The 13,538-nt window shown below is 36.2% G+C and overlaps 1 protein-coding gene across 2 annotated transcripts in view; it reads left to right on the top strand.

The window, feature by feature from the left end:
• The window catches only part of NECTIN2 (nectin cell adhesion molecule 2), a 63,108-nt gene extending 53,731 nt beyond the window's left edge, over nt 1-9,377 (top strand). Inside the window, exons 7-9 of one of the 2 annotated variants that reach the window (XM_072425263.1) lie at nt 2,118-2,178; nt 3,867-3,947; nt 7,526-9,377. In XM_072425263.1, the coding sequence (XP_072281364.1) occupies nt 2,118-2,178; nt 3,867-3,947; nt 7,526-7,744 (361 nt within the window). In that variant the 3' untranslated portion in view covers nt 7,745-9,377. Of the gene's footprint in view, nt 1-2,117; nt 2,179-3,863; nt 3,948-7,525 lie in introns of both variants that reach the window. The other variant, XM_072425262.1, reaches the window with a different exon arrangement.
• Nucleotides 9,378-13,538: the final 4,161 nt, after the last annotated feature.

The raw sequence follows: 13,538 nt of genomic DNA, 5'->3' as shown, positions 1-13,538 counted from the left end.
TAGATGACCATTATTAGAAATGCTGTACACTCCTTTAAAAACCTTACATGTTGAAACACCCACTAAGTGAATAGCATTACCAGTTCACTGAGTGGATTGTCTTCCGTTACTTAAAGGAAACATAGAGGATTTTTTTTTTTAGTTTTGTTTTGTCATTTTAGGACTAAACATTTAAAAAAAAAAAAAAAAAAAAAAAAAAAAGAGAAAAAAGAATTTGGCAGGTCATTATTGCAGCAATGGTCAGGTCATGTCGCTACTGCAACAATTTGTTTTTACCCGCCTGATTGTTCTGACAAAGCTGAACTGTGCCGGCAATGCTAGCATCCCCCTGGGGATGAATGAACTTGTTCCTGCTCAGGAGTTGCATCATCCCTGCGCAACCAATCAAAATGGCTGAAGATAGTCTCTGGAAAGAAAAAGAGGAGGAAGATGGCGGCGCCCTGCGATGGAACATTGATAGGTAAGTTGCACAGCTTTATTTGCTCTTTAACCTTTGGGTTGCACTTTAGGCTACCTTTTACTTGTCCATCAGCTTTAAATTGTCTGGTCCCAGTCTCATACAAATCACTGACAGTTAATAGGGGTAAAATATACCTGTAAAAAAAAATATGATTTATATTTAAATTGTATCCAGTTTACACACTGCTGGCCATGACATCACCATCCCTTCAAGTAGATTCCTGACAAATATGGAGCAGCCAAAACCTTGTGATTTGGGACTTTGCTCCTAGTCTAGTTGGAAGGAGTGTGATGTCATTCTTATCTAAGCACCAGATGACAGATTAGAGGAGTGTATAGGCTTTTTTTTTTCTTTATGGGTACATTTTACATCTATTATTTGAATAGTAAAATGCAAGATTTTATATACATACCTAAGAATATATAAATTATTGACATAAAATAAAATGGACCAAAAAACCTAAATCATTTTTTTTTAATAAAAATGCTGTTCAACCAAATGTTCACCAATAGGAATGACTGCACGGGGTTGTACTTTCTGCTACTTTTCCTTGTACAGCTCTAGATTTGATGGAGACTGATTACTGGCAATTGTAATTTGAAGGCTGCAGGGAGGGAAGCGATTCATTGCCAGGCAGGACAAGTGTCTCATCAGCCATATTGATGTAACGACACATAAGAAGCACTGGGTCATAGATGATGTGATGACCCTGGTGCTTATTCCACCATAATATGACAGAGATAAAGGAGCCAGTATTCCAGAGACTGTCTTTGGAACAGTCAGTGAACAGCTGTCCCTGGGTGACCGGATAGCTTCTATAACCTACAGAACTACTCAATAGTCTTACTGGAATTTTGAGTGACAGGTGAAGCCACATTTTACCTATACAGTCACCCTGCATTATGGGATAGAAAATGCTTTAAATATACAGATGTTATATTTTTAATTTTCATGTATTTATAAATTGTTTTTTTTTTTCCTATCCCTTCTAATCGTTCTAATTTTTATATATCCTTGTGCCTTTGTTTGATATTTTTTATTCTGTCTTAATTTTAATTGCATTTTACAAACATTTGTTATATTAATATAAAACATATTGATTATGTAGTGCACATTCTTTGCAGTGGTGACTATTTGATTTGATTGTGTTCTGTTTTATTCCTAGTGCAACATGTTAATTTTTTTTTTTTTTTTTTAGTTATAGAAATGGTTTGGTAGGTTGATTGAGCCCCAGTTTATCCCATATGTGTTTATTGTGAAATCTCACTGCCATAATGCAAGAAAAAAAATCAGTTTGAAATAGAATAGACTAAAAATCAATATATTCTGGACATATTATTGTTGTTTTAGGGCCCCATCTTTGCATATTTCAAATCGCTACAAACTGAAATATCAGTGATGGGCTGACTGACCCTTAATGGTGAACCTTCCATGAGTGCCTTCGGTTGCATTCTGATGGATAAAGGATTTTCTATTGTATAATTTTCTATTGTACAAATTTCTATGTATAAAAACAAACATTGTTTAGCACATATGTGGAAAAGTTTAGGTAAAATAAATAACTTTGTTTCTTTTCCCACTTTTTATCATGTCTCCTATTCTTCTTTATTCTCATAATTGTCAAAAGAAGTGACTACTCTAATTTTCTGTTTTCCAGGTTTGAGGGGCCTCCAGCATATAAGCCACCTCCTCCATCCGTAAAGCTGCACATTGAAAAGGTAAAGGTTAAAAAATAGTTAGTTTATTTTATTTTTAAAAAATATAGGATACTGGTGAATAAAACATTTATTAGTTGTAGCTCTTTAAAAATAATCCTGAAATCCATTAATCTCCTGTCCCATATGGTAGAGTGGGAGTCATCTCTTAGTACAGCATCTGTGCCCTCCTGTCTGATATCTGAGGCTTAAAGGAGATGTTTAGACATAAAGCAAAGATAAAATTACTTGTAGGAGCTTTCGGAGGGTTACATTAAAGACAGGTCTGTATCCATTGATACATATTTATATTATATTAACACCTCTGCAAGTATTGTGAATATCTGAATTGTATTAGGTATTAGCCTCATGCAGTCCTTGTGCAGCCTAGTACTCAGGGATGGAGAAGCAGATCAAGGAGACAGTCAAGGTAAATGCTAAAAGGAAGATGGAACATAGTGACAGAACGATTAGATCTTTAACATGCTGCTTCTCCTTTTACTGTTCAGTCACAGCGTGGGGTGGGAAGAAGACATATAAGTGGACTGTGGGAAAAAAAGTATGTTCTCGCATAAACAGATGTGTGCTGTGTAGCATGTACATCTCAGAACTGGACTGACAGAAATACAAATCCTTTGACAAGTAAAATAAGTTTTTTCATATGCATTTCATCTGTGTATTTAGCTGTCTGGACTAACTTCAGCTTTTCTTTAAAAGAAAAGGTATGAGGGTATTTTAACGAAGCAGTGACTCTGATATTCCCCAAACATTCTTTGGTGCAGAATCTTCCAGGTCTGTGTGTTATCAATAGCAGTGATTAATCATTTCATTTCCACCACGGAATGTCAGAATAATTGCTTTATAAATACACCCAATGGTCAACCAATAGTTTTTTTAAGCTAAACATGTAAAGAATGCTGTGACATGAAACCAGCACCAAAAAGTTTCCACCCAGACTGAATGAACTTCTTTTCATGATATACTCGATGTCCGTAACATTTGGTTAATCAAATTTGGATTAATTTTATGGGAAATTGTGGATTTGGGTGGATTTCATAAAGTGAGCTTGATCATTGGAATATGCTTGACCAAACTGAGAAACCCACCCGTGTATGGCCAGACTAATAGTGTAAAAAATTGGCACTCATAATATTTGTTTGGCTGAATCTTTGCAAAAAAAAAGGCTTTTCAATGACTATAATATTATAAATATATTGGAATTAAATAACATGCTGTATTAATAATCAATTAATGACAGATTTTATTTTGATTTCAGCTTATCAAATAAAACTTGTTAAATCCTATCTGGGTTGTGTCATGACATAATGATGAGAAATACGTGGGAAACATGACTTCCTGTTGAACAAACCATGCTAGTTGAGTGCTGACATGGAACTATGAGTTATAACCGGTAACAGGAAATGACGAACATACAAAAAATACACACCATTTCCCAGGAATAAAATCTTCCTGGTAGATTGTGTCTTTGTCATGCAGGTCTATATATAGCATATCCTATTCATCTGTTGTTGAATTGTTTGAATTGCAAATATTTACAGCAATACTTAAAGGACAATTCTTACTAACATCTTCTTTCATATTGCCCAAGGCAGTGGGGCACAATAGTACAATCCAAACTAGACAGTTCACTCTTGCATTTCATTTGCAATGGATGGTCGTTCTTAAATTGTAAAATTATTTTGTTCCAGCAGTCTGATGAAGAATTGCCACTGAAGTCTGTTCTTCCACCATCAGAGTCCACAGATAGTCAAGAAATGGAATTAAATGGGAAGGTGAGTCTTGGGAACCTAAACAATCCCAAAGCATAGTGGCTACCAATAACACTGGTCAACAAACATTTACTTGCCAAACAGATTAAAGTAATTTTAGGTATGTTTGATGCACAGATTCCAAATATGGTATTGGTTTTGCTCGATTGACTTTAGGTTTTGAAATAATGACCTAAATAATACCCTCATAGAAAACTAATGAAATGTGAAAATTAAGCAAAATTAAACTAGATATGCCTACGTATACAAAATCAAATTGAAATACCTAAAAGTCAATATATTCTATATTCAGTATATTTACAGAACTAATCAAAAAAGTCATTGAAAAATTCCTCGCTGAAATCGCCAAGGTTTTCTGGAAATTTTTGCAAATGGCTATGGAGATAGTGTACCTTTATGCTCATAGTAGCATCCAAATTTTTAAAGTTTAGGAGCAAGTTTTGTACCAGTTCTTCATAATTTTTTGCTTTATGGTTACCCAAGAGGTTCTTGACAACCATGACATAGCTGTGACAGGCAGAAGCTTCAGTATCAGTCATGTAACTTGTGAAATTTGAATCATTTATCAGTTTCCGATTCTGGGGTCCATCAAAGATTCCTACTTTTAATTTTTCAGTACTCAATCCAGGGAAGAATATACAAATGTGTTTGAAGCAATCACCACCTTTGTTCAGAGCTCTAACAAATTGCTTCATTAATTCCCACTTTGTGTAGTGGAGGGAGAATGATTTTTTCTTTGTCAACCACTGGCTCGTTAATGATGTTGGCAGCACTTTTTTTTCATGTTTTCCCTTGGAGGCCATGTCATTTTTTCCAGTGATCCTGCTTTGCTCTACTATCCCACAAGCAGATGAAACATGGGTACTTTGTGTATACACTTTGCTGTCCAAGTAGGAAGTTCACTATTTTTAAATCAACACATATGGACCATTGGTGTTAACGATAGCAAAGCTTTCGTAAGAACATTTTGATATTTTCATATACTTCTTTAAGTTTTGTTGAGTGACCAATTGGAATTGATGCATAGCAGTTGCCATTATGCAGTAGAACAGATTTCAAACTTCGAGTGGAACTGTATGAAAAGCCGCCAGTCTTCTGCTCGGTATTCTGGTACTCCCATATGGGCTAGTAGTCCAGGGATGTTACAACAGTACACAAAGTCTCCATCTTTACTGAAATATGGTAGGAGTGTCACCTCTCTTGTCCTATAAACTGTTGTTTTATCTTCCGGTCTCAAGCAGTTCTTTTCTTTTAGCCTGGATGCTAAAAGTTCAGATGCTTAGGTCACGTATAAAATCATTCATTCAGCTCTTCTTGGTTTGATAAAACACTTCCTTCATATTCACTTCCACTGCTAACTCCTGGATTACACTCCAAACCCTGTATATCCTCCATGTCAGATACAGGAAAATCAGGGAGTGTACCCAACACCGCACAACAGCTCCATGTGGCACAGGTCATCTTGCTGATTCCAAATCAGGGTACTCACTTGTTTTTCTTGTAACATTTGAAACCCTTTACATTCACAGCACAAAAATGTCAAACATTGAGATTTTTGGGTTCTCAACATACCAAAGGTACACCAAATTTCAAACTTTTCAGTTTTCCATTGACGTAGACACTCCACACAAGGTTTGCATACCAATACTTATCTTGCCCCCCCCCCCCCCCCCCCCCCCCCCCCCCCCAGTTTAGAACCAAAATATGCAAGATATGCTTGTTTCACAAATTCTGTAATATTTCTTTTCTGTTTTTGTTCACCACAAATGTAGCAAAATACATTAGGGTCATTTAAGCAATTTCTTCTTGAAAGAAATGTATGAGAAAAGAAAGAAAAAGAAAATGTATGAATAAAAATGCGGCAAATGAAAGTTTTATGAAAATGATGCAACATTTATTATATAAAATGAAAAACGTTGGTGTAAAAAAAGATTGATAATATTATGCTGTGTTAACATTTGTTGTTGGTAAAATCATCTATTCTGCTTCCTGTATCACAAGAACTAGAGCCAATTCAATGAAACTGATGTAATTTCTGGATTCAGCAGACCTGAAATTCACTAAATATATTGAAAAATCCTTGGCAAGTGAAAAAAAAATTTTTTTTTTTGAGCTGTGAAATCACAATAAAACCCAACTCCTATAAAATAATTAGTTCTGATAACCAATCAGGCATTATCATAAACATTTTACTGTGTTGGGGAGGGGAAGATGACTCTCGATACATCAGTTAGTGCTTGTTACTGTTAAGCTAGTCAACAATAATTATCATTCATGACGATGTAGGCCAAGTGTACTGCCCTGAAGTATTCATAGTAAGATGACCCATTGCAGAGTATCTAAAATGACAGATTTATGGCAGGTCATTTAGCTTTCAATGTATTGGTGCTACAATTTCTAGTGACAATCGGCAAAATTAATTTTCCCTATTGGCAGAAAAGTTCAAGCAGAGTCGCTTATTGGCTGCGCCAGTCCTTACAACCAAGATTGGCAGTAGCCTTCTGACAAAGAAATTGGCTTTAGTCATGAGACTGATATGATGGGGGAGTTTTTTTTCTTGCAAGGATAAATTTAAAAATTTGTTAGATTTATCTTGAATTTGTTTGTAATAAATGCTAAGCAATTGCTAGAACCTCATAAAATCTGCAAGGCTTTTTGCTATTTCTCCAGGCTGGGCAAGGCATGCTCAAATAATTGGGCATTCTTCACAGAAAATGGAAATTATCCCTTAACAAATTTGAATCTCATCAATGAGGTTGCAAAGTCAGGGTGTAGCAGAATAATGCACACTTTCTTTACCTTTAGGTGGCTATAAAATACACAAATAATGAAGCTCTGTAAATATAATTAAATTGTTTTTTAATGCAGCTCATGTAAGTATTTGTAATTTGGCTTGCTTTATAGGGGTATGCAAAAATTACTGTATAATTGGTGTGACAGAGTGAGGGCTGGGGTTCGGACAAGGAAGATGTTACCACTTTCTAAACCCACTACAAATGTCAGATTAAGATCACTGGAAATGGACACCTGGAATCTTTTTTGATCATTTCTAGTGACAGGAGAACGAGCAAGCATTGTACACACAGCTCTGTTCTGTTCTATGGAAAAGGAAGGGGTCAGGGCAAGCAAGTGGCACTGTTGTCTCCTCCTAACAGCAAAGCACAGTGGTCATCCCCGGTCAGTCATTTATCAACCAGCCAGGGCGGATTGATGAAGGACGTCGAGGAACCGCTGGACACATGCTAGATTTTCTATAGCCTGACAATCATCTGATGTGCGTATGTAGCTTTATTCTTGAACTGTAACAGAAGAAATGTTGTCATCCTTTTGCATGTCCTGTGTGACATTGCTGTGTAAACCTAGGGACAGAATAGATAATTATGTAGATCCTTTAAAATGGTAAATTAGTTCCCTTATATATATTTCATTTGTGTTTTTAGATGTCTGCCTAGGGTTCAGCTTCAATTATTAGATGTGTCTGCAAATTGCCTTTCTCTTGTCTTCAATGCTGACAATTGTAACAATTAGACAAGGTGATATTCTGCTGCAAAATATTGACACTATTTTCCATGTATTTCCAGACACCCCCAAAATATCAAATGACCCCAGAATCTCGGCACCATTCATCATTCCAGAGTGATTATATTGAACAGGAAAACCCCATCTATAATGAATATCATCCAGACAATGCATCCCCCAGAGAAGAACAGGAAAACCCCATCTATAATGAATATCATCCAGACAATGCATCCCTCAGAGAAGAACAAGGATGTGTTATGTCACAAGCAGTGTACGTGTGAAGAATAGAAGGCTAACTTTGTCTACTTTGAAGATCTTTAATACACTCTGTACTGCGAGACCTACATATACATACCTTTACTTTCAAAGGTTACTGGTATACATAGACTTTGTGGTGTGTACTATATTGCACTAAGATGGAGCAAATGCCATTTAGGCATTATGAGCAGGACTCTGAGACATTAAAAGTAATGTATTATATCAGTAAGCATACGCAAGTATGCATGAAAATATGTGCCATATAGAATAATATAGGTCCTGCAATCTTAAGGTAGCACTGGGTGGTAAGGGAGTAAGGGACAGGAGCCATATATAGTAGGCCTTACATTCAGAAGTGTTTTATGGTGGAGCAGTTGCCCCTATCAGCCAATTATATTCTCTCTTTCATGTTAAAGGGAAACCCTAGTCCTGTATGAAAATGATCCGCCTATTGTAAATAATCTTATTGTTTTTAATGTTTAAAAAAATGTGTTTCTTTGTAAATATAATTCTGCACGAGTGACCACTATATTTTCCCATAACATATGCTGGATCTCTTTCCCACTAGTAGTGCTCTCCTAGTACAAGTCTCAGGATGCCTACGAATGTAAAAGTATGTACATCCAAAGTGGTGTTTTCCATTAGGATGAATAATGACCAATGGTTCCTTTTGACCATGCCTACTTGAGGGAATTTATTCATATGTCATAATGGGCTTTTGCTGCTCTTATCTAATGTTAACAGATTCCTAAAGTGGACCTTAAATTAGATATAATGTATTTTTTATTCTTAAGTGCATGCTAACTAATGTGTAAATGTAACACATTATCCAGGGACAGCATGTATTCCCTGGACTGAATGACCGCTCAGAGTTGACACAATGATGTAAATCTTGGTGTCTGTACTGTTCTTGTCTATGTTCTACAATGTCAGACCCAGATCAGCCCCTGCTGCAGCCTTTCACTTTGTTACACGGGTACAGTGTTACAGTCTGATAATTAGGGAAGTGGGAAACTAGAGAACTGAATCTTCTGTCTGCAGGAAACTAATTGCATTTTCTCAGCCTAAGCAAAAAGATTAGGACTAATTTTTAATGGCAAAGTACACCTTTTTGATAATTTGTTACTATATAGTGAGACATGTTAGGAATGTTTTTTCAATTTATAATTTGAAAAGTTACTAAAGGGCAGTTTTAATTAAGGTGGTAAAATCACATCTCTCTAGACTACAAATCTGCATTTTTTTATACAGTAATGGACATTAAGCATGTACAAATGTCAAAGTCACATCAAAATTTCCATTTTTAAATAATAGCTCAAACTGTGTGCAAAATGTTTTCTTTTTATGGATAATTATGGAAAATTTAAATGGCTGCTGTAAGCAACAAAACATTTGCTCTCAGAAACTTTTGATCACTGGGCCAAGAATGTTTCAATATGTAATTCTGTGGTATATAGTGTTATGCACGTGGCAGGATGGTGAATGTGCAGTGCATGTGTTACCATGACTGTGAACTGTGTGACTGTATGTGTGGAACTGTATTTGTTGTGAAAATCTTGTACTAATACTGTGATTACATATCCAGCCCGTGTCCTTACTTTTAAATTTTTGTGGTCTATTTTTGATAAATCATTAAAGTCATTTTATAGTATAAAATCTGGTCTATACTCAGATCATGTTGATCGTTGATATAACCAAATCCAAAAGTGTGTTGTGGTTGTCATCTTCAACCTGGAAAGGTACAGGTCATAGCCTAAAGTTGGTATAAGATTGGACACCCCATTCCTATACCATGGGTTTTTATTTGAAGTCCCCCGTTGTGGTTATAAAAGCCTTTATTCTTGTGGGAACAATTTCATCAAGATTTTCTGTTATGCCTAATTAGAAATATAAATTCTGTGAGGTTATAAGGTCGTGAACTGATGTTAGATGAGATTTAGCTTGCAATCAGCATTCCATATCATCCCAAAAATGTTTATTAGGGTTGAGGTCAGGAAGTTGTGCAAACCACACAAGTTCCTCTACTCCAAACTCGCCAAACCATGTCTTTACTGATACAATATACCAAAATATATATTGCATTTATATTGGTGCAATTATTATCACATGAATAAATAATGTTAAAATGTAAATACACGGACACTTAAAATGCCTGTGTGGCCAGTGCTATGATATGGGGTTGCCTCAGTTGGTTAGGTCCAAGTTCAGCAATGTTATCCATACACTGTCTACAAAACAAAATCAGGTAACTACCTGAATATACTGAACGACCAGGTTTTTCCATTATTGGATTTTTTTCTTCCCTAATGACATGGGCATATTCCTAAATGACAGTGCCAAGATTCATCAGGCCAAGCTGTGGAAGAGTGATTCAGGGATGATGAGACATCATTTTCACACATGGTTTGGGCACCACAGAGGCCAGACCTTAACCCCATGGGAATCTTTGAGAAGTATTAGAGAAGACTACACAATGATCCAACTCTTTTCATCATCAATACAAGATCTTGGCAAAAAGTAATGCAGCTCTGGATGGAAGAGTATGCTGTAATCAAAGCTATAGGCCGTCCAATAAAATAGTGTCTTTTTTTTGGGCCAGTAGTGTTTTGTGTGTAAATATAAATATATATATATATATATATATATATATATATATATATACTATTTTACCATGTCCTAGCAATCATTTAACATACACTTTAACCCTAACACACTTCCCCCATTAATAGATAGGCTTCTCCTGTACTGCATATTTGTAGTGGTTTCTCCTTGCACTCTGTAAATACTTTAGTACAAAAATTAAAATCTACTCCAACCCGCACAGTCCTGCATCATTTTGTAGGCTGATGCACTACTAGCGTCATCGGTCAATCTCCTCTTCAAATGCACTGTTCTCAGCCCACCTTGTCTTTTTTTTTTTTGTCTGTTTTGTCAAATCAAAGCAATATCATATACAGACATTACATAAAGTGGTTACAAAAAAACTACTAATGGCTAAACATGCCTGATGAGCTCCACATATAGGAAGTCTTATAGAGATCCACCATTGACATTGTCAGGATTAGAAGAGATTTTTCAAAAAGTAATTTTTGATGACAAAATAATGCAGCAGCTTGTTTTGTAGAGTAATGGTAAAAGGGAGCAGTTTAGGAACTTAGCTTAAAGTGCATAACATTGTCAAGAAAATCATTGCTGTACTAACATAAGAAATCCACCTTATTTATCATTCAGATCCTAATGATCCCATCGTCAGACTAAAGAGAGCTTCTGGAGGGGCTGTGGGAAGGACTCCAGCCTCTTGCAAGTAATTATTTGCCAGCTTCTTCCCTTGAGTCTACATGTAATGCTTTTTAAATACAGTGTGCTCAGGTTCCTGCAGAGGGATTTCAATGGGTAGAGTGGGGAATCTCAGAATAAGCAATTGGTGTTCCAGAAAATCGGGTAACCGGCAACTAGAGAATTTTACACAGCAGGTTGTACACAAGTGAATCCATGATGAAAAACAAAAGGGAAGCTGTATCTGCTGTTTATAATTCTCTATACACACAATATTTTGGCACAAATTAGAAACTGCATAGAAGTATTTAACATATTTCCTATTTTATTACTGTTGGGGCTAAAATATATTTTTTCAAGGTATGTTTTCATTTTTCAGTTTGATAATAAATGTATGTGAATAGTCTATTCATCCAACAGGTAGAGCTTTAGCCTTCTATTCATATAGTTAGCTTATTCAGTTTTTAGCTTTGTGTAGCTCTTTGTTACAGAGCTCAATAGCTAAAGCTAAGTCAGGTGACTCATTCCTTATCACATAAGCTCAGCCTGAGGTTTGTCAAACAGATCCTCTTTAGCTGTAGTAACCCAGAGTGTTCTGTAAATATTTAGCTTAGTTTACATATGGATGGGTTTTACAGCTGGGCAATGACCCAGAGCAGATTTCAAAAAGCACCTGGAAATGGTTTGAGTCTAGAGCTAAATCCCATCGAGAACCTGTGGGGAGGTGTAAAAACAGCAATTGGGAGGAACACTTCAAATCTGAGAGACCTGGATCAGCTGGCAAAATTTCAGTATAGAGATGTAAAAGGTTCATAGATTGTTACAGAAAGCCATTAACACCAGTTATTTGGTAGCTCAACCCTTTGGGAGAAGTATTGAGTTGAGGGTGCCATTCATTTTGTCCAGGCCTGGAGAGAATACCCTTTCCTTGGTGAAGCTGGGTGATCTAACAAAACTTGTAAAGGATTTCCTAAAGACATTTGCTATTTAGCAAATGTTTTAAATCCTGGATCAGATCCATTACAGGTTTGCTGGATCATCCAGCTTCACTGATGAAAGTGTATTCTCTCCAGCCTTGGAGAGCTTTATCAAACCAGGCCCTTTGTGTGGCATGTCTTAGATTATTTTTCTCTGCTTTTTTTGTGTTCTTCCAGTGCCAACAAAAGAAATAAACATGACAATACCAAAGCATTTGCAATTGCAACAATTTTCTGGGAGTGCTGCATTTTCTGACATAAATGCAAGGGTGCCAATATTTTTAGCTATGACTGTATGTATAAAGAAACAAAGTTATTTTAACCTTATATGTAGTGTAATGTGTAGTATCAGAATTTTTTTTTTTAACAAACAAGTTTTTGACAAACTTGAAAAAACTAAACACCAATTACCCCAAAATGTTATCCTATATATAGTCTTATTAGATATTTACAAATGAAGGATACAGATATATTCTATATATATATATATATATATATATATATATATATATATATATATATCTCACATTCAAAGCATGGTAAACACAGGCATTATAAAGAGAAGTAATTTATCAAAATGATAATATAACTGAAAGGCGTGGGGACTGTCTGAAAGGCAGTGGGGACGGTGTGCAAAGTCATTCTGCAGAGGAGACGGAAGCAGCACCAGCAGGGATGTGAGGTGCATGTAAAGTGGATGCAGAGTGCAGGCGAAACGCACATAGAGCACTAACCAGGCACATCAGCCGCAGAACAGGTGCAGCCCAGCCTTCATGGAGGGAGAAGGCAAGTTAAGTGGCAATAAAAAGAACAAGACATAGATAATATTGACTGAGAAAGCAAGTCAAGTTCATTGACAGTGTTTTGGTACAATACAAAAACTGCTACATTTCTTCAAAGCTGCTGTATTTTAAAGGATGAGTAGAATATAGATGGAGATTTAAACTTAATGAAAAAAGTTGTCTTTCTACAGTCTTGAAGGATATTAAACACCCACAATGCACCTTGTAGTCTTATACGGTGTCATCCATTGTTGGTAATGTTAGCATTTACTGTAGTGCTAAGATTTTCTTTTTATTATTTTTAAATAGTTTTTATTCCTTATTATCATGGGTAAATATTACGGCCAGCAGCTGGCAGCTCACGATGCTCTTTGGTTGTACTTCTTCACCACACATACCAAGGACAGTTTCTGGAGGTGCCAAATTACCTATTTTTATTTTTTCAAAGGTATGGGTGACACTGAAGTACCAGGTGTCCCCCTTAAGAGAACATGGGGGAAACATGCAAAGTCCTTGCTGTTAGTGTCTTAGAACCAGCACTGCAGAGATGAGACTGCTAGCCACTGAGCCATCTGTTTGATGTTTGCTGGTGTGTTATAGTACATGTAATAACTTGCAAGCACTGCTCTTATCTTTAGGGGGCAAGCTGGGATCTGGGTAGTTCTTTCAGGGAGTGTCAGCTAGGGTTGATGCTCTGTAATTCCCAAAAAGGAACAATGTGAGTGAGGCTTTAGTATAGACCAGAAACCATATGCTAAAAACTAATCTTTCAGAGTGAAAAG

This window comes from Pyxicephalus adspersus, chromosome 11 (assembly GCF_032062135.1).
Source record: "Pyxicephalus adspersus chromosome 11, UCB_Pads_2.0, whole genome shotgun sequence".
NCBI classification, from domain to species: domain Eukaryota; kingdom Metazoa; phylum Chordata; class Amphibia; order Anura; family Pyxicephalidae; genus Pyxicephalus; species Pyxicephalus adspersus.
Note: the sequence above shows the minus strand (reverse complement) of the source record. Positions and strands in the feature narration are given on the sequence as shown.